Source organism: Leuresthes tenuis, unplaced genomic scaffold, assembly GCF_036924035.1.
Source record: "Leuresthes tenuis unplaced genomic scaffold, fLeuTen1.0.hap1 SCAF_6, whole genome shotgun sequence".
Taxonomy (NCBI): Eukaryota; Metazoa; Chordata; class Actinopteri; order Atheriniformes; family Atherinopsidae; genus Leuresthes; species Leuresthes tenuis.
Window position 1 is genome coordinate 23,143,389 of NW_027325360.1, and position 21,747 is coordinate 23,165,135.

The following is a 21,747-nucleotide window of genomic DNA, read 5'->3' on the forward strand; positions in this document are numbered from 1 at the left end:
TCGAACTGGAATTTACAACTCACAAATGAGTTACTTTACTCCATAGACACAGCTTGTTTTTGTGCTTCACCTGCCTGCCTGCAGTCTGGATCGCTCTCCAATTGAAAATGAATGGAGCATCAAGAAAATGAGAATCAGGAAACAGCATCCACCGTCTGCTAAGCAGCTGAAATGTTGTGTTCAGCAAGAATGGACCAGGATTCCTCTTGTAAAACTGTAACAATTGGTATTTTCAGTTCCAAACTGATTAAAAAGTGTAACTGAAAGGAAGACAACAGCAACAGCAGATAAGCTTTTATCCCAACTAGTTTTAAGTGTGTCAAGTTCATGATTTGTTTACATTTTCTGAATCCAGTAGAGTTGCTACGTGAGGACACTGAAAATTCATGTTGTGTTTGTGCCTGTTGAATAAAGTTTCAAAGGTGTTGTAGTATTTTTGTAAAAAAATTTTGTGGAAATGGGATTTGTAGACTGGTGGCAAACTATCCTAAACACTCAGTATTTAAGGTCCCTGACAAGTTCTCCAGCAGACTAAGTAGGAGACAGACGGGGGGGTGGCAAAGAAAACACCAGATCTTTAAAAGGTTATAATTCTGTCATCTGCTCAAACAATTCTCCCATCCTGTGTGTGCGCTCCTCTGTGGCCCCCTCATCTAACTTTTTCTCCAGAAAGGAGAGAGTGAAAGACCCAATGTCCTGAGGAACGAATGAAAGAGCTCTGCAGAGCAGGAATGAAAATCTAAGGTCCAACTAAAGCAAGTCCTGGACTGAAAAAGAATGTAACTTTTACCCCTCCCTGTTTTCATTTGCTTTGAATCCCACTCTCTGACGATTAAGCTTGTTTGGTTTGTTAACTTTCATGTAAAACCTCTATCCTCCCCCTTCCCCTCGCCCTTTTTCTTCTCCTCCTCCTCTGCTTGTGGAATCTGCTGTCCAAGGAGTCGATCTTCTCTCCTGCTGTTCGGCTCTGTGGTGACTCTGCAGGGAAAACGCTCTCTGCTGAGGAATTCAACAGAAGCTACAGACATAAAGAAGGTGCCTGCTCGTTTACCCGAGGAGTTGCAAACCCACCTGCCTTCCCTCACCTCCTCCCCCCATCTACTGTCTTAGCAGTGCACCTGTTGTGACTTGTCCGCCAGGTGAAGGGGATCCTCTGGCCTCACACTGTGTTTTCAGCTGACCACAGCTGCAGGGCAATTACGAACCCCGTCTATTCATTTGACTGGATTGCTGCTTTGCTTTGAATTTTTTTTTTCTGTCTGTCTCTGCAACCTACCTCCCTTCCCTCCCTGCCTATCCCTCCCCCTCCCCCCTCCATCGTTGTCTAGCCCAGACTGAGCTTGGTTGATACACTGTGGCTGTGGGTACGTGTGGAGCTGAAGAGATTTCCCTGCTTGAGTAAGAGTGTGAATCACACAGAAAGAGAGCACTGGAATAGGGAGTAAAATCAGAATATTCTGGAAGGTAAACTGGAGTAATCTCTGGACATCTGGGATAGAGAAGCACAAACTATAAACCGAAGGATTTTGCAGCTGAAAAAGCAGCAGGTATGAAAAGCCACATTGTGACTGTGTCTGTGGCTCTGCTGGCCCTTTGCTGCCTGTTGATCCCCGAAGGAGGATGGAGTGCTGGGGGGATAGTTTCTCTCCAGCTGTCTGAAGAGGAGAAACAGACACAGGACCAGCTGCGGGATGAGTCCCTGGATGACCCAGAAAGTGTGCAACTTAAAGTGGACCCACACCCACTGGGAAGCAGCATCAAGGCCAAGAGAGACAAAGTTGCACATACAGGTAAGTGGACAAAGGTCTATATTTTTCAAAAACTAAATATGGAGATATGGGACACAGAACAGGCAACAAAGATGTTGTGGTAGACTCAAAGTAACGATGCTTTATGGAGAACACACAGACATAGACATTCAACCTGTGACAGCTCCAACCTGTGAGAGGAAGTCCAAGTCCCGCTTCTTCACAGCAGGGAATGATAAATGCAGCAGATTCACACCAGACAAGAAGTGAAAACACTGAGAGGGGCATCTTGCAGACAGATTTGTATGACACTGACCTGTTCCACAACCTCAGGTCATGCAGCCCTGCATGATTAATGCTGAATCTTGTGTATTCATAGCGGAGGATGGACTCTGACGACCAATGTAGTTTTCAATTTGCCTGTTTTGCTGAACTTCCTTTCTAAGCTTCAGAATTTAATGGACACAAATCCAAAGAAGCTCTTTACTGAGTTCCACTGATGATGTTGAAGTTAGAGTGATGCTTTTATGGAGTGTCTTGACAGATTTGTGTCATTTAAGCTTAGGTAATGGAGCACAAATAATGGAAACAGAGAGACACGTTTTCCATTTAAGTGCTGCAGGACTTCGGACAGCCTGAAAAGGAAATAGTGATGGCGCTCAACAAGCCACGGAAATTGTTGTAGCAGTCTGGATTCTACATGACAGCATTGCCCTTTCACAGTGCAGGACAATGTTAATTGCAGATGTGTTAACAAATCCATAGCTAATAAATAATACAAATGTTGGACTTTTTTCTTTTTATTTCTAGGATCAATATGAAACTCCTATTTCTAGATCATTATCTGGTGTCTGGTTGCTATTGATACTTTGTGTTATTATGCATAATAGAGAAAACTGATGTTGTAATAACCTCTGAAACACATTTACTTCGAATCAGGAAACTGAAAGTGAGTGGTCACATTAATATTTCCTCTCATTACTAAATATCAATTTAATTTTTTATCACATATATATTGAAAAACTCTCCTCGTCCTCCTCCAGGCATTTTGGGCAGGGTGAGGAGAGCACCAGATGAAGGCAAAAAGAAGAAAAAAGATAAAAAGAAGAATAAAGAACCAAAGGACCCAAATGCCACCAAAAAGCCTAAAACTGACAAGAAGGGAAAGAAGAAGGACAAGAAGACGACAACCACAACTTTACCGCCCACCACAACAAGTGAGGACAGGACACAGCAGCCATGTTTGTACTTGAATCTCTTTGACTTGAATGAGTGCTGACCAGGTGTTTGTCTAATATTTCCAGCAATCCCAACTGAGCCTCCCACTGAACCTCAACCATACACAGACTACTATCCTGATGCTGGTGAGTACCATACACTTTGGGACTGTATGAAGTTCATCAGGTTGGGGAGGAGAATTGAGTCTTACATTTTCAAAATGGCATTATTAATATTTGCATCCATTGTAAAGATTAGTAAGACGTCCACATTAAAAGAGACACTATAGGAAAACATGTTTGAAAGAAGCTGTTGACACTTCTGAGAGAGCTGCATAAAGTTTGTCACTGGAGTCAGGGTTAGATACAAGACTACGAGTTTGTATTGACAAAAATTATTTAGAAAAAACTGAGTTAACCATAGCTAAAAAAAAAGCCCCCCTCTTTCAGCTAAAGGCTAACGGCATAATTCTACATAAGGTAATGTTTGCATAATCCGTCTTAATTTTAGATTTACAGACAACTGAGGAAAAACTTACCCCAAACAAAAACAAAGAAAGAACAAGAAAAAATTATGTTAATTCAAATGAATTTGTCACACCCATAACTGTAAAAATTAATTAGTTGCTATATTTTAAATTTGAATCCATGGGGAAACTATGAAATGATCAATTATATATTTTTTTTTCAGAATTACAAAAGAAAGTCCCTTAAAAAACAGACAGCTTTTAGACTCTGCCTGCTCTTGTTTGGACTGCAAGTTAAAGCTAAAGCACTAACAATAGAAATAGAAATGTAACTTTTTGAACATTTTCTGGACTATATCAACAAATAATTGCACTGACAAATGCTTGTACCATTTGTTTCTACAACATGGCTATCAGTTTGCTTGATTTTCTTTAAGTAACAGGAATTAACTGTAATTCACAATGTATAACAAGCCAATGGAACAAACCTCAACTTTGTTTGTCTGGTCAGTGTTAATGCACAGTAACAAACTTTCCAGATATTGTTTAAACAGTTATGATTTGCCTGCCACAGGCAGGGGGGAGTCTGTTTAAACAGAAGGGGAGCTAAACACATTCTTTCTCGAGAAAACGATAAAGAACATTCAGATTCATTCCCCGTCTACAGAAACTGAGCAACTGATTTAAAAAATAGTGGCCACTCAACAAGGAAGAACACAAGTCTACTAATTCCCACCAACATTGCAGCTTGTATTCTTAGAGTGGAAAAGACCACACCTTAAAGAATACCCTGTCTATTTTATTCCATTGCAGTCCGTGCTCTTAACATATTCATATTCTGACCAACAGTTGTTACCAAGTTTAATTTACTTCTCCCAAAACCTGTTCCAACACTGGCAGAAAAAAAAAAGGTTAATTTGAATCCCAGAGTTTCTCAGAATTTGCTTGTTGGTCACATCCAGTAAGAAGCAGTTAGAAAATATTATGGTAACACAACTGATCCAACTGTTTCTCTGTTAGACAATGATTACTGGCAACCAGACGATGACTACTGGGGCGCAGATCCCACTCCATCCAGGCCTCAGCCTGATGCTTCAGTCATAGATCTCCCATACGACAACTTGAGGCCAGAGGAGGAAGACCCAGCTGCTTCTGTGACATACACATATGATGACTTCTGGAAACCAGAGGAGAGAGAGCTGTCCACTTCACCGCCCGACATCTTTGATGACTTCTGGAAACAAGATGAGAAGGAACGGTACACGCCTGTGACAGATAACTATGACAGCTACTGGACAGACTTGGAGCCGACCCCTGGTGGCCCTGATGTTGATGGGAGGACTGGGACAGATGACAGTGACTACTGGGATGCCACATGTAAGTTTGAATCTTCTGTCTCTTTTGGCTTTGTTTTATTTGAATATGTTTGAAAGTGACAATTTATCGGCAGAAGTTCAAAATTCTGCAAATTAAAACAAATTGTTGAAGTACAATGTTCCTCAGTGTAATGTCATCTACAGTACATAATATTAACAGAAGAGAGTCTGGAGACATCTTTGTGGATAATGGATGTCTGGGATATTCAGGCAGCACTATATTAAAAACAGACATTGTTCTGTCATGGAAATCCCTGCATGGGCTCAGGAACACTTCCAGAATTCCCCAGGACTAAAGACGAGATGGACCATCTTGCTTGTTAATTAGAGCCAAGTTCAAAAGTTGTCATTTCTTTTGGTGTATATCAGGGAAGGCCTTGCATATTTCAGCAAGACAACACTCAGCCACATACTGCATCTATTACAACAATGTGGCTTCATAACAGAAGTGTCCTGCTTGCTGTACAGACCTTTCACTGTTTGAAAACATCTGGTGCATCATGAGGACTGTTTAGCAGCTTAAATCCTGTATCAGACAAGAATGGAACAACATTTATCTCCCAAAGGCCAGGCAAATGGTCTCCTCAGTTTCCAGATGTGCCTCAGTTTTGAGGCATGCTGCTGCCACCAAACTCAAGATGAGCTAACATTTTTCATGAAATGGTAAAATGTTTCACTTTCAACATTTTATGTTTTCTATGATGAATTTTAAACAAAATGCACAACATACTAACTTTGTGGAATTGTGGCTGGAAACAGTTGTGGCTGTGTCTGTTACTATTTGTGCACTCAAACTTGAAAAAGCTCATTTATGCTAAGTTTATTTGTTGGAAGTTGTTCGAAAATGTTAAATATTTTAAGTATTGAAACTCAAGTTGAACCAATAACTTCCACACAGGTCTCCCAAAAAAGGCCTCCCTTTTAAAACCTTCCTCTGAAAGGTGCATTCCAGGAAGAAATAGATAGATAAACAAAGCCGCAGGGAGTGCTTAAATTGGCTCGTTGTCAAGATTTACAATACATTCTTAAGACTGTGTGACTCATCTCAGATGTGGGAAACACCACTGTTAAGAGTCACAGAAAAATAATGACTTTCAGGTGGTCAACTTTTAATGTTACATGTTTCAAAAGAAGTTGATTTGATGTGTTCATTAATTGTTGGCTTCATATTTACTGAGTGATTGGTGAACTTTAAATTGGCTGCACAACTAAAGAAGACAAGTTACCTTTTACTATAATTCATCTTTAGGATCTTATTTACTAAAGTGATGCTGAAAACCTCGATGGCTGTTCTTTATCTCTTTCCACTGACATAAGTTGGATGAAAGACTTTTTTTCCACAAGATCAGAAAATGCTGGAAACATTTGTGGTGTGACATTCTGACACTCCTCTGGACCAAACTATCATGTTGTAATGACTCGGTGTTTCCATTATTCTGCACTGTACCTCTGCTCTTCCAGCATTTCCACTAATTTAGTCAGGCTGGCCTGCGCTGCCTGAAGCTCTCAATGTGTTTTGTTTTTTTTCACGTTTAAATAATCTCACTGTTTGGACTTTTGAATTTCTTACTATGCTCTGTTGTTCCCTCCTGCAGTTGAGGAGTCAGACAAAAAGTTTCCTGATGGTGAAGAGGTCAGCCCTGAAATCATAGTGGAAACTCTACCAGGTGCCAGCAGTTTTTTTTAAATGTGGCAGAAATTAAATTCACATGCATGTGGCAAAATTCCTGTCAGGGACTTGATTAGTGAGACATTTCTGGTAAGAGTTGAGAGGCATATGAAATATTCATTCTCTCTGTGCCTTTCATGAGTTCTACAGCACACTGGGAATGACTTCAGTGAGCCTGTGTACCAACCTGCCCTACTTTTCAGACAGGAGAGGGTGGGCTTTGCTTGCTTCCTCTTAGTCAACAAAATTTTCCATGGTTATGTTATGGAGTAAAAAGAAGCCCTGTCATCAAACCCAGACTAAATTTTTATCCTTGTAAATGCAAATTAAAGGTTTAACAACTAAATTAGACGGCAGGCATCACAGAAGCAGAGCCACTCTTGTGGTTGAGTAAATCAGGGCAGGGCTAACCTGTAAAACTGATTAAACTATATAATCTCATAAAGTCTCACTTGTTATGTAGTGGTGCCTCTGAGTGGTGGAAAATATTGTCTAATGTCGTGTTTGTTTGTTGTTGTTTTTTCTTCTTTTCTTTATTTTAGAAGAACCCACAACCTCTGCTCCCTTTGAGAGGACCTGGTACGAAGACTATGATGAATATGGTATGAGTACATGTGCACTCACTAACCTCTGCCATACCCAAATATTATCTATGGAGTCCATCAGATAAGCGTCTTCCTGTCAACATCTCAGCCAGCACGTGGGTTTAATAACAATCACGCGAATAACTCTGCAGATTAATAAATAACCCTAGATTAACTTTTTTACCGTTTATGCCTCTGAACGGCTTGTAAAATAGTTGCACACATGAACACTGCTGTGCATGGAATTGGTGCATTTATAAATACTTTTTACTTTTACTTACTCTTTAAATACTAATTTTACTGATTTTCTTATTTTGTTCTAGGGAGGAAGGAGGACGGGATGGATGAGAAATGGATAGAGAAAGAGAGAGAAAGAGCCAAGAAAGAGAGAGAAAGGGAAGAGAGAGGTAAAAGAACCCAGATGTGGACTTTTTTTTCCCACATAATATCTTTCTGCACATTTATGTCAAACTACATGTAACTGCCAAAGCAAAGAACATGACTTGTGACCTGACAGCAAAGGCACTAACTGAGAACAGCACATCTCTCTAAAACTTTCACAGTCACATTTCTGCGATAAGAGAATGCAGATGTTATTTACCAAACATGCAGAGCTGTGGCAGTGGCTTTAACTTGCACGAAAGGAACAAAAGTTTATCCCTTCAAAACAAAATGGAGATTAGACGTGTTATTAGTTTAGAAATCTCTCGTGAGCTGGAATGAAAGCAAAGACAACATCTGACATGGAACTGCTTGAGACAATAGGGGAGAGTTTTTGGGCAGGGAATGCTGTAATGTGCAAGTCACAGTGAAAATCTGAAGTATGCTCATCACACGCAGTCACTATTGCCACGTGTTGTCTTGTGAATGAGGAGTAAGAAACAGAGCGAGTGATAAAGAAGCCTGTCAGGAGTGGGGTCAAAAGGGTACTTCCTGTGTGCTCGGCCAGCTGCAGTTTGGGTTTAAAACAATAAGGATTTTTTTTTACTTAACTCGAAGCATAAGTTTCATTGACTTGATACATTCATCTTTAGTGCTGATACATGTACCTCTACATAAGCATTAATGTGTGTTAATGGATACATGTGCTTACGTGTGCATGCTTGTGCTGTAGGGGTTTTACATTCCCACTCTCAGAAAAACTTCTAGGAGTCGTTCTATTAGCAATAAACTGTAGCATTGCAGTGTGCCACACAGTTCGGTGGATCAGAAATATAAATAAGGTTGTGTGATTGATGGACCTCTTCAACTCCTATGGGTCAGGATGATCTGATTATAATCAGAATGAACCCATACTGGTAGACAAATCGTAACATCTGTTTTCTTTATTTTTCTTTTTTCCATTGCCCTTTACATCCTGTTGGGGATTTATAGCAAAAAAATAAAAAATAAAAATTTCTACATAATTTCTGGGCAGAGAAAGAGTTCAGTCAAGACAGTGTAATTTTATTTAACAATAATGTTTTACCCTAACTCTCACAGAAAGAGCGCAAAAGCTGAAAGAGGCAGAGGAGCGAGCCAGGAGCAGACCACGTGTCTTCAAAGAGCCAAAGAGTAAGTCAGCATCTGTTCAAATATGGAAAACATGCACAAACTTTGTTGAGGTGTCATTTGATATTCAGCGGCCTGTGTTTGTATGCGGCAGAGTGTCCTCCTCTGGGGATGGAGTCCCATAAGGTTGAGCCTGACCAGCTTTCAGCCTCCTCTGTGTCTCAGTACAGTTTTTCACCTCAGAGGGCGCGCCTCAACATGCAGGTACACAACAATCAGCTGAAGTTTCAACACACGTACCTGTCAAGACTTTAAATAGGCACCAGCTGAAAATACTGTTAATGCTGAGTCTGTCACTTCCCTCAGTCTGAGAATCTGTTCAGCAGCCAAGTACTTAAATCAGCTGATAAATGTTTGAAATGCACATTGGCTAGCTCTGTCCAAGCTCTCATGGCATCTACCGTATATGAATTAAATATTGTTGCATGCTTCAGTTTAATGATCAAAATGTCACTGAGCCAAAATCCTCAGCAGCATGCATCCTGGTCTCTGTGGTTCCCAGGGCTCCGATGATGAGGATAACATGAGAGGGGGAGCATGGTGTGCAAATGCAGAGGACAGAATCCACTGGTTTGAGATAGATGCTCGCAGGGAGACAGAGTTCACCGGGGTCATAACTCAAGGACGAGCCTCCTTAAATGAGTAAGAAATAAAAACACAAGGACGTGAATACAGTTTAGTTTCCATTGCTAAACTCAACATGATGCCCTCACGTTGTCTCGTTTCAGGAGTGACTACGTGACGTCCTACTTCCTCGCTTTTAGCAATGACAGCAGAGAATGGACCACCATTCATGATGGATACGCTGACTGGGTGAGTTCACCTGAAATGATGTCTCTTCCTTAAGCACCCTGCATATCTCCCACCCCTTTTCCTGACCCACTGACCTCCCGCTTTTCCTCCTCTCCAGTTGTTTTTTGGAAACAGTAACAATGACTCTCCTGTGATGAACCAGCTCGCTGAGCCTGTGCTGGCTCGCTACATCCGAATCATTCCTCAAAGCTGGAATGGCTCTCTTTGTATGAGGCTGGAGCTCCTGGGGTGCCCCCTGCCTGGTGAGCCTCTCAACCCCAAATACACAATTAAACACACTCAATTAAAGATATATTCTAAATCCCCTTTTCCGCACAGATCCAAGTGATAGTCTGTACAGACAAAATGAAGTGACACCGGTGGATTACCTGAAGTTCAAACACCACAGCTACTCAGAGATGGTTGCGGTGAGTATCCCTGCATATGCCCCCGCCACATTGAGTATTCTCAGTTAATCTCCTGAAAAAAAATAAACTTTTTGTCATCCTAAACAAAATAAAAGAAGATCTTGTTCCTCATAAATCAGTTATTTCAACCACAAGAGGACATCATGGCCATAACCGTCAGCTGCATAATGTCTAATGTAACCATGTGCATTACTTAAAATGCTTTGTGCTAATTTGTTCAGCTTATGAAGTCAGTGAATGAGGAGTGCCCCAATATCACCAGTATCTACAGCCTGGGCCGCAGCTCCAAGGGACTGGAAATCATGGCCATGGTCATCTCTGGCAACCCCACAGAGCACGAAATAGGTGGGAATACAACCACAAAGCAGGCCCAGAGACATTATGCATTATCCAAAAATACATATCCTCATATCCATCCCAAGTGCATACCAAAACAGTTTGTGTTTCAAACTCCACCAGTCTGAAATGTGTTTGGGTGAATTTATATGGGGGGGTCTTGATGTATCCTGTAAATCTGAATAAACACCAGGTGGACACCAGCAGATTGTAGACAGATTGCTGACTGACAATAATAGCCTCCCCTGGTTGTTTTCTTAGGTGAGCCGGAGTTTCGCTTCACGGCGGGTCTCCATGGAAATGAGGCGGTGGGTAGGGAGATGATCCTGCTCCTCATGCAATACCTTTGTAAGGAATACAAAGACAGAAACCCCAGAGCCCAGCGCCTGGTGGAGGGAATACGCATCCACCTGGTGCCCTCACTCAACCCTGATGGACATGAGAGAGCTTTTGAAGTGGTGAGAAGAGAAAAAAGTCATGTTCCTAATCAACTGGCAAGGAAAAAAGGAAGTGCCAATGAATCACAGTGAGTAATTTGGACCAGTGTGTTCTTTGACCAGTTTGTCTGCCCCCCTGCAGGGATCTGAGCTCAGTAGTTGGACCACTGGACACTTCACTGAAGACGGCTTTGACATCTTCCAGAATTTCCCCAACCTGAATAGCATCTTGTGGGAGGCTGAGGATAAGGGCATGGTGCCCAAACTCACCCCCAACCATCATGTGCCCATACCCGAGGACCTGGAGGCTAATAGCTCGGTAAAAAGATGAGAATTGTTTTTCTAAGATACGGTTGAAAATACTGGGGATATCAGATTTATCTGTAAGGGCTGCTGTTACCAGTTAACAAAAACAAAATACAAAAGCTTCTCCCTATCACAACCTCTCCTAATATTTCTTAAATGATGTAAAATATATATTTTTTCTTACTATGTAAACAAAATAGTTGTATAATAATTGAATATACACTGGTTGGATTTTGCTTCCATTGTGTAATTCTGTCATACTTCCTGGTTTTGTTCCAGATTGCTCTGGAAACAAGAGCTATAATCTCCTGGATGAAAGACCATCCATTTGTGTTGGGTGCAAACTTCCAAGGCGGGGAGACAATTGTGGCTTATCCTTATGACAGCTTAGGTCTGAGCAAGCCTGCAGAGAGCCAGAAACCCCACAGCCGCAAGAAAAGACAGTACGACCCGTTTGGCCTTTTTCCTCTTTGCAATTTGTTGTAGTTCCATTGATATACACACCCCTCTATTTCCCACACTCTCTTCATTTGCTCTACATAAATGTCAGTTGTGTTAAATAGCTAAATGAGGATAATTTCTTACAGGTATGAGGATGAAGGTTTTGATGTGACAGAGTGGGGACGGGGCTACCAGGAGGAGCCAGAGGAAGATTGGAGAAGTCGAGGATATCCACAACCAGAGGAAGAATGGCGAGGCCATGGCTATGACCAAAGCTACGATAACGGCTATGACCCTGGCTACAACCAGGGTTATGGCCACAGGGAGGAGGAGGAGGATGATAGAGAGAGGAGTGCCGGCTACCACTATGCTGAGACTGAAGATGAGCCTCGTTTAACTCCAGATGAGTCCCTCTTCAGGTGGCTGGCTGTGTCCTACGCTTCCACACACCTGACCATGACGCACAACTACCGCGGATCCTGCCACGGAGACACACCTGCTGGAGCACTTGGGATGGTCAACCGGGCCAAGTGGAAGCCAATCACAGGCAGTAAGTATCGTGAACTTTCTGCGTTTGCTTGTGGCGCACCCTGGTGGACAATATGTATAGTGCAGGTTCTGAGGAGAAAGTATGTTTGATCTCATCAGGTATGAATGACTTCAGCTACCTGCACACCAACTGCCTGGAGCTGTCCATATTCTTGGGCTGTGATAAGTTCCCTCATCAGAGTGAGTTGGCCTATGAGTGGGAGAAAAACAGAGAAGCAATGCTCACCTTCATGGAGCAGGTCAGTCGATCACAAACACAAGGATGTAACCTATTCAGCCAGTAAGTCAACCAGAGGTGCAAAACCCCTGAAACATCCTGCTGAGCATACTGTGTCAATATTGCTACATTTAAAGTACAACTAAAACTGAAAAAATTCGTTCTGCCTCTGCACACAAAACTTTTAGTTCATGTTTGTTCTTCCGAAAGGGTTTATCCCTCTTTTCTTTTCCCTTCTACCCTCTTTCTTTTCCTTCTAATTTCCCTCTGACGGTTCTATGGAAAGAGGATGTACAGCTTGCAAAGATTCTGAGGCAATTCTGTGATTTTATGTAAACTTTGCAGTAGCTTACTTTGAAGTAAGTTATTTCATGATTAAATTACAAATGAACTACTAACCAAACACTCCCTACCTGTTCTGTGAAGAAAAAGCAAACTTAAAACTGATAGAGACGTGTGAACAGACCTCTGGACAAGTCTGTAATTCCTGTCTTTCTAAACATGAAATGAACTAGATTTTCCTCTGAAGTTAACTCATGGAAAAGTGTAACCACAGTTTGTTATAAAACTGTTACAGAAATACTACCTTGCAGCAGCAGCAACATGACAACTTGTGACAGGTTTGCCTCATAACTCAAATATTTCTTGTTCTTTAGGTGCATCGTGGCATTAGAGGCATTGTAAAAGATCAGCAGGGTAATCCCATCGCAAACGCCACCATATCCATAGAGGGGATCAACCACGACGTTACCTCAGGTCAGCATACTGCTCCCAACTCTGGTTCCTCTCTTAACAAAAACAGATTTCTTGTGTTTTAGTCTAGATGTTTCAAAAGTTGAGTGCCTCTTTCTTCTTTGTCATTGTAGCACCAACAGGGGACTACTGGCGGCTGCTTAACCCAGGGGAGTATCGTGTAACAGCTCGAGCTGAAGGCTTCTCCCCTGTGACTAAACTCTGTGTAGTGGGCTATGAGTCAGGTGCGACTGCTTGCAGCTTCAACTTGGCCAAGTCCAACTGGGACCGCATTAAACAGGTAAGACAGCCTCCCTGACCTGCCTAAATATGAATATTAAGTGCAATTTCATGACTACTCTGTCTTGGTTTCTTTGCAGATCATGGCCCTTCATGGCAACAAGCCGATTCGACTCAGCTACAGCACCACTAGAGTGCAAATTCCTGCAGTTAACAGCCAAAGACGTGTGGTTAATGGCAACAATGGGTATTCTCCAAATTCCAAAACCAGTATGGAGCAGCAGAGGCGGCTTAGGCTTGCTCGTATCCGCCGCCTTCGGCGACAGAGATTAATGAGGTTAAGATCAATGAAAACAACCACACCACCACCTACAACAACCACAATTCCCACAACACCAGAGACCACGACATTCTGGTACGACTCATGGCTTATAGGGGAGGGACAATCCTCAACACCCGGTGGGTTCACAGACTCTATCCCGGATTATAACTACGAGTACAAGATCGATGACTATTAACCGAACCCACGTGGTCTGTTTAAGTAAACAACCGTCCTCTGCTTATTGTGGTTGTCATTGCCATGTTGTACTCCGAGCTGGTCCAAGAGTCAAACTGAGAATCCAGTCTTTGTTTGACAAAAGCAGTGAGAATATACAGAATTTTAACTAAGGTAAAATAGTGTATCTGTTGCTTCAGTTTCACAGAAATTAATCTGTTTGAACGATGGGATTTCCATTTGAAGTTCACACTGCATTTTCTGTCTCACTTAGTCTTTTTTGTGAATGGCACTTCATGAAAAGATGTTTATTGTGGACACACATTAAAAAACACTCACAATCAGTAAATACATGCGTGTAAAGCTGGTCACAGTTGGTAACAGAGTCAGTGGAGGAAATGTTTCCTCAGGCACGGATAAGGTGCAAATAAAGTCTTGTTAATACACCAAAAACTATCTCTTTTCTTTTTTAGGACCAAATTTTTGTTATTGCAAAAGTGACCTTCAAACAAACACCAGAAGCATCCTTAGCATTGATCTTTGTCATACAGAACAGCATCACTGTAGCTAGGATGAGGCTAGGATTGCAATTCTTGGCCCAAGGTTGATTTGATTAGTCTGTGGTCCAAGGTAAACTGTCCAAATGTTAGTGACTGATGTTCATCTCGCTTTCCTCATCTTCCTGAGCGGAGAAGGCTGAGAAGCTGATTGGCTCACACTGAAGAGTGCGTAAATTAACCAGACATGCCGTTTGGGTGCTGCTGAATTCTGGGACAGTAACCAAAAGGACTTCCTGACCATCGGGACCTGGAAGGAGAAGACAAAGAAATGTACTGGCGCTCTCCTGATGATGTTCCAATGTGTACATACAGAAAATGTCCCACTGACCTTCAATGAGCTTGGACTCGAAGGCTGGGGCGTTACCACTGAAGTAAACATGGGGGCACTCCTCCATAATGAAAGGATCTTTATGGTAAAATGGGTAGCAGCCTGAAACAAAAACCATACTGTGAATTAAGCAACATTCAGTTTAACCACAAGCAGCCTTTGTGAGCTACTTTGAATCTACCAACCAAGAGTGTCAGGTGCTGTGGGAGCCAGGTGTCTGAGACGAAGCGTTTCCTCCAGTATTTCGAGGTGACTGTCCATGCTGCTGTACTTCTGGATGTCACAGACATTCTGACCCGATGTGCCCAAAAACCTTTCAAGAAACAAAAAGTTCAAGGTTCAAAACATTTCTGCATAATCACCTCAGAGTAAGTGGGAAACGCCTGATGACAGAGAGCTCACGTATGAGACTGCCTACCTCACTCCGTCGATGTTAGCCTCATACGGATTGGAAGCCAGCTGCAGTGTGGGGTACACAGAGGACAAGGGGAACATACACCGGTGGAGAGGCTGCTGTGGGAGGGTGTAGTTGGTGGGGTCATACTGCCCTGGCATTACATCCACCGGAACTGAGGCCTTATAGTCAGCAGGAATCAACGTCCAGCATTAGATATCAATCACACGGGAACTGAATTGCTAATGAACACTAAACATTAATTGCATTATTTTATAATTATCAACATTATTTCAAGACTGTAAATGTTTATAGTCAACTCTGTGTGATATGAGAAATGAGTACTTTCATAATTACAGATGATCAAAGATGTCTCCTTAATGTCCAGAAGTCAAAATAAAACAATGCACAGATTTCACTGATAAAAAAAAAAGTGAAGCAGAAAGCCTCACAAAACAGTTTTATTTAACAATAAAGTACTGAAAGTTGTACTCATTTTGCTAAGTGATCAATTAGCTCATTTTGCGAGCATCGTCTCTTTTGAAGTCTAACTGGAGATTAGACTACCTCCTGCATGTCTTTCCTTTATTTCATCATAAAACTGAACTAGAATCATCACACTATTGCAAAAGTCATGTAAATACCCAATATGTCTCAAATAACTATATAATACTGACCTAAAGTAACATTATAGAAGTGCATGAATCTTAAAACCGAGGGTTCTGGGACATGTTAACCGTTATTATGCATGCTTCTGGGCCTTAAACTGTGGTGGAGCACCAGGGGGCTGAGATACCTCACTTCAAAACTTTGATGTCCAGTGTAGCATTTTGCTTTATAGTGCAGGTTCATAACTATTAAAGAATGCAGTCATGATTACTTCTCCCAACAGGTTGTAAATCAAAGACTGAAGCGGTGATTGATTCCTAAAGCAAAGCAAACGATATTCATATAGTCTTACTTTGGTGCCCTCTTTCATGGATAAGGGCAAATAGACAACATTACAACAGCAGCGTGTTCATCTGTGCTATGTTAAATTATAAGAGATAAGCTTGTTGCTATTGTCTGCGCCTCAAAGATGAAGCCTCAGTTGGCCACTTCAGACTAACGTGGAAATAAGTTCTTCTCACGTAAATTGATTCGTTTTTGCTAATTTCACACCAAAATCTTGGAAGTTTGCAGACTTTCAAAAGGTTCTCTGCCAACTTACAATACATGGCACTGTAATATGTACAATGGACATTACGCTGCATTAACACATTCAAATCCTTCACAAGCGTAATTCAGAAAAAGCAAACAGTATTAGAGATCAACTACAAGATTTTATTCTTTTTGTGAGTGTGTTTTTTCAATAAATATGTCATAGTATTAAAAATCTGCAGTCTTGCACGGTTAGGTCCTGTAACATTGTCCTACACTGTCTCTTTTGGAGGCGTCTCTGTCAACCTCTTTAACATGAAAACAGATTCACATGTAAGGCTGTGCATGTGCTGGGTTCAGGTGGGAATTATTTTCACATCAGTGCTGTTACGTAGCACAAATGTAGAGGGAGCTAAAAAAAAACTGCCAGACTCTAGTGATGCTTAAAATCTGCCCAAATGGGTGATATTAAAAGAAATCAGCTGAAACCACTTTCATTCTACATTCTACTCATCTTTTAATCAAGAAAAATGTCTCCTCTTGTCACATATTATGTAACCACAAAGCCAAATCCTAATTGTAATTTTCACTTTGTTTCAAGATCCAAAGAAAACCTTTAATTAACAATAATAATAATTATAGCAGTTCATATCAGTTTTTCATAAATAAACAAACAAACTGAGTGGTAAAAAGGCAACCACATGAACCTCTATAGAAAACATTCATAAAGCCTAACATTTGTCATCAATGTATTAAAGGACGTCAACTGAAAGAAATATAAATTATAAGTTATTGTAACTGTAATATCAACAAAATGTAAACAAAAAAACTTTTTCATATCACTGTAATCATCTATGCCTGTTGACTGCAGCACCCCTACAGCGATAATAATAATAATAATAATAAAAGGCATACTCATGTACAGACTCACCACCAACTGAAGCAGCAGCTCATCAAGCAAACGAATAGCTTCCACACTTCCAGCCTGAGTCTTCTTGGTGAGATACTTGGCCTGAAAAATTAACAGAAAGGATGAAATATGCATTCTAATAATTCAAGTGAGCCTGATTACAAGGGCAGCCCTTCTAAAATAACGTAACTAATAAAAATGCATGAGTACGAGATTTTAAGTGTCAAGTTAAACTGAGATTTTGCCACCTTTGTTGAGGCATCCTTGTCCTGGGTGCTTTGGCTCAGAAGGTTTCCAGCCAGCAGTACTCTGGAAATTGTTGCCGCTCCACTCTGCTCGCCCATGTCACCAAGCTGACCAGTTACCATGTCAACCAACAACTGTAAGCCCAGCATGCTGTCAGCATGACTGCTGCCGAGACCAAGTCCCGAGGCCAGGAGCACAAATCTGAACGAAAACAGGCAAAGCAATTAGTCTATTGTCACACAAGGCTGGGATTTCCACAGTGTATGAGTGAGTTACCTGTCAGAGCTGAGTGCAGGTCTTTCCCTCTGCAAAGCGAGATCTGCTGAGCAAAAGTCTTCAACCGTGAACTTGCCATCATTCTTCTCTGCGCCATATATCGCAATAACACTACCTGAGAGAATAAGACAGAAACACATTCACATTCAAGACTTATTTTCAAAGCTGCCATGATATCCTGCGGGATAATAATTCTGACCTGTGACACACTTGTCTTTATCAATTTTTCCCTCCAGTTTGATCCTCTGGAGTTCATCCTCCAGAATCAGTTCATCTGTTTCGTTAATGTATTTGGCTCGTGCAGGCTGGGGCAGGAGGTTGTGCTAAAGAAAGAGTAGACCAGAAGATCATTTTACAACGTAAACATTACTGCAGCTCATTTAATTTAGTTTAATATGTGGGGGGTGTATCATGCACACAAACCTCCTCACTAATCTCTTTCAAAATAGATGGCTGCAAGTCCATACGCTTGAACAAGGTCCCTACAATGCAACACTGCTCCCCTGTCTCAAGATCACACAGCTTCTTGATTAGCACATCTGACCCTGCCACAAAAACAGAAAACATTAGGCAATATACCTAAGTATAACATCAGTGTCTCGGGCTGTCTTCAGCTTACCCCACTTCTGCTGAGCTCTCTCTGATAATAGGGGCCTCATCTGCATGAGTCGTGCTGCGTAAATGTGAGCATACTGGCGACTGAAGCTCCGCTCTCCAACTCCATAGCGCTCGGAGCAGAGACTGTAGGCCAGCGACATCCTCTCAAACACCGGCCCCTGGTCCTCGGAGTCTGGGCGGCAGAGCAGAGAGGAGCCCTCTTTCTGGGCACTCAGTTCGGAAAACATAATTGTCCTTAAGAGTAATAGAAGAAATGTGTCCACTCAGACAGTAAAATACTTTGAAACTGTCATACACCTTTATAAAAATCAGCTTAGCCGATAGGAAGTGAACATACTAACTTAACGTTATTGTTAGTCGTCTGAGCTCTTCTGAAACCAGTCAACTTTTACATTAATAAAGATACTGTAAAATACGTAAAGACATTACCTTAAAAATCAGGTCAGGTTTAAGGTTTATCCGTCCAAAACCAGATATTAAGCTAAATTATTATTATACATATAGTTGATTTTCTTCTGTGTGAGAAAGGGGAATAACGATTCCCGCGAAATCACTTGCTAACGTCACTTTTTTTTTAAAGCGAATATGTATTCTCGCGAGACACTATCAAGCTGCAAAACCAGCACGCAGTTTATGAGAGCAGCGTATCAAAAAGTCAACGAACATTGTCTGTTTATGTAAGAGGCGACGGGTAAATTAAACGCACACATAAGACATTTAAAACATACAAGACCCGGCAGGTCTTCTTGTTTGTAAAGTAACGTCGCATAGAGGAGACGTCATAATTTGAATCCATATGTCGCACCGAATTGAGGTCACAATAGCGTCGCGGCAGCACGTAGAGTCGCCATTTTCGCAGCTCTTTGTGCGCCACCGTCTGCTAACATTTTGCTGCTATTGTCGAAGAAGTTACCGACTCGTATTATACTTATTTGACAAAAATGCATGGAAACAGAGGCCCTCAACATAACCATGGCCCTAACCGTCAGGGAGACTACTTTAAAAACGAAGGACCCAACAGCAATGGTCAGCAGCCGGAGTCAAGCGAGCAGACCAACCTCAATGCGGCCTTAACCCTGGACCTGCAGAGCTTCAGGAAGCCCGGGGAGAAAACATTTACCCAGCGGAGCAGGCTGTTCGTTGGAAACCTACCGACCGGGGTTAGCGAGGAGGAGCTGGAGAAGCTATTCAATAAATATGGTAAAGCAAGTGAGATTTTTATCAACAAGGATAGAGGTTTTGGATTCATCCGTCTGGAGACAAGAATCATTGCAGAGATTGCCAGAGCCGAGCTGGATGATTTTGTGTTTAAAGGCAGGCCCATTCGGGTGAGGTTTGCAACGCATGGTGCTGCTTTAACTGTGAAGAATTTGCCAGAGTTTGTGTCTAACGAGCTCCTAGAAGAGGCCTTCGCTGTCTTCGGTCAGATCGAAAGAGCCGTGGTGATCGTGGATGACCGAGGGAGGCCATCGGGGAAGGGAATAGTGGAGTTCACATCAAAGCCGGCTGCAAGGAAGGCTTTGGATAAGTGTAGTGAAGGTGCCTATCTTCTCACAGCTTTTCCTCGACCTATTACAGTGGAACCTATGGAGCAGTTCGATGAAGAGGAGGGACTGTCAGAAAAGTTAATTAACAAAAACCAGCAGTATCATAAAGAGCGTGAGCAGCCGCCGCGATTTGCCCAGCCTGGCTCATTTGAGTATGAATATGCCATGCGCTGGAAAGCCCTGATGGAGATGGAGAAGCAGCAGTACGATATGGTGGACCGCAACATGAAAGAGGCCCAGGAGAAGCTGGAGGCTGAGATGGAGGCAGCTAGACATGAGCATCAGGTGATGCTGATGAGACAAGACCTGCTGAGGCGCCAGGAGGAGCTGCGGAGGATGGAGGAGCTTCACAGTCAAGAGGTGCAGAAGAGGAAGCAGGCTGAGCTCCGACAGGAGGAGGAACGCCGGAGGAGAGAGGAAGAGTTGAGGTTGCGCAACGAGGAAATGATGAAGAGGCAGCAGGAGGGCTTCAGGGGCAATTTCCCTGAAAACAGAGAGCAAGACATGCGGATGCACATGGGTGGCCATGGGATGTCAATGAACAGAAATTCTCTGGGCGGAACTTCTGGTCCTGCCGGTACAGCTGCCATGACTCCTGAGAGTTCTCCAATGATGTCGGGGCCTGGAAACAACAACATGCCAGGAGGAGGCCAGGGTGGCTTCCCCAGAGGCCTTCCTGGGCCTGGAGACTATAACAAGCAGCGCAGATTTTGAATCATGAACCTATTTTTCCTGCTTTTCATACTCACTGTACTTGTAAGTTTAAGGTGTAGTGGGTGTTACTTTGGAACTTTGAAAGTTGCATGTATTTTTTTTTTTTGTACCTTTTTATTTGTACCGTTGAGTTGTTTTAGAACTAATATGTCAAAACTTTCCAAATGAGCCATGCATTTTACATTATTTCTCACATCAATGTGTTGTTTTTATAGGGATAGTAAATGTCTTTGTCCTGGATATGTTAACTTTTCTGGAATAAACACATGGTTCCCTAACGAGAATGGTTTCATTAAAAATAAACGCAAGATCTTTAGTACAAAGACAAAAATTTCTCATCTTACCTCCGCAGGCTCAGTTTTATTCACTAAACAGAATGGTTTGATTATGTCTTTGTTTTATGGCTAGGAGGCGTAGGAACGCTGATGCTTCTGAGTCGATGAGCTGGTGCCTGTGCGGGATGTGATTTTTGCATATTAGCCGCTTGACCCAAGTACAAAAAAGGTTGTAAAGAATGAGCAGCACAAGCTAACATTCCTGATTTTTCTAAATTTGCAGCTAATTTAGTGTGAGAAGCGAATGTTCGGAAGCGTGCTCTGACTGTTATTTTGTGGTGGTTATTGTCGAAATTCAGTAAAGCTCATAATTTTGTTAGCTGCTGAGAAATGATGCAAATCGTTGACGAGTCAGTCAGAAAGCAAAGCAACTGCTGGGCAGTTGTTTATTTCATATGAAGAAAATGACCAGTAAAAAGCAGAAAACTGACTCCTTTGCTCGAGGGATCATTAGGAGGCTGGCTTTACAAAACCAGGCCGCGTTGTGCCTGTTTTAAATTCAAATCAAGTGGTTTGTCGGTCATATGTCAAAACCTCTTGATGTTGCTGAATATTCCAGTTACTCCTATAGAATCAACCTGTTTGGGCTTAGAAATACTGTAGGATTATGTTGTCCCTGTCATGTAAGAGGTTTATGCTTTCAGACAGTTTTTATCTGATAACAAGACCTCTACAGAAATTATCATCCATTCTTATCAGAGTCCAAGAAGTCAGGCTCATCGTGTCAGCTTGCCCGATGATGTAGCAAGTGTGCCATAAATCAAAATTGATAAGGATTTGATAATGAAGAGAAGAAAGTTATCGACATGTGAGATCTGCAACCTGGAGGATTGAAAACGAGATTTTTTTCCACAGATTTCTACCCAAGACTTTTCTTTTTTACATCGGATATCCAAGATTTTCAAGCACCCACTTCTGAAATCTACACACATACGTTATACAAAATTCTGAATGCGTTATTGAGCTATTCTACAATGTCTGAATATATAAATAAATACTGGATGTCCGTGTTTGTAACTAAAGCTTGATACAGACTTTTTTTTTTTTGCCCAGCCTGCCACAACTTCTTTGATTGTGTTAGAACAACTTAAAT

The 21,747-nt window shown here is 41.9% G+C and overlaps 3 protein-coding genes across 3 annotated transcripts; 2 read left to right on the forward strand and 1 right to left on the reverse strand.

Moving 5' to 3' along the window:
- Positions 1–941: 941 nt before the first annotated feature.
- aebp1b (AE binding protein 1b) lies at positions 942–13,766 on the forward strand. Its single transcript, XM_072388288.1, has 22 exons — positions 942–1,790; positions 2,792–2,965; positions 3,053–3,112; positions 4,453–4,809; positions 6,404–6,475; positions 7,020–7,079; positions 7,385–7,468; positions 8,544–8,615; positions 8,707–8,816; positions 9,115–9,254; positions 9,341–9,425; positions 9,523–9,667; positions 9,744–9,832; positions 10,054–10,177; positions 10,430–10,626; positions 10,748–10,924; positions 11,191–11,354; positions 11,499–11,902; positions 12,001–12,140; positions 12,775–12,874; positions 12,985–13,151; positions 13,231–13,766. The coding sequence occupies exons 1-22, from the start codon at positions 1,550–1,552 to the stop codon at positions 13,606–13,608; spliced, it is 3,540 nt and encodes a 1,179-aa protein (XP_072244389.1). The 5' UTR covers positions 942–1,549; the 3' UTR covers positions 13,609–13,766.
- Positions 13,767–13,879: 113 nt separating this feature from the next.
- Positions 13,880–18,765, reverse strand: pold2 (polymerase (DNA directed), delta 2, regulatory subunit). The gene is made up of 11 exons (XM_072388289.1): positions 18,488–18,765; positions 18,060–18,292; positions 17,864–17,985; positions 17,640–17,763; positions 17,441–17,555; positions 17,167–17,365; positions 16,940–17,020; positions 14,893–15,050; positions 14,660–14,787; positions 14,475–14,576; positions 13,880–14,393 (listed from the first exon to the last, which is right to left on the reverse strand). Exons 2-11 carry the CDS (start codon positions 18,283–18,285, stop codon positions 14,233–14,235), a joined length of 1,416 nt encoding a protein of 471 aa, XP_072244390.1. The 5' UTR covers positions 18,286–18,292; positions 18,488–18,765; the 3' UTR covers positions 13,880–14,232.
- A 104-nt stretch (positions 18,766–18,869) lies between these two features.
- On the forward strand, positions 18,870–20,597 carry nono (non-POU domain containing, octamer-binding). Its single transcript, XM_072388290.1, has one exon. The coding sequence runs from the start codon at positions 19,000–19,002 to the stop codon at positions 20,317–20,319; it is 1,320 nt and encodes a 439-aa protein (XP_072244391.1). The 5' UTR covers positions 18,870–18,999; the 3' UTR covers positions 20,320–20,597.
- The last annotated feature ends 1,150 nt before the right edge of the window (positions 20,598–21,747 follow it).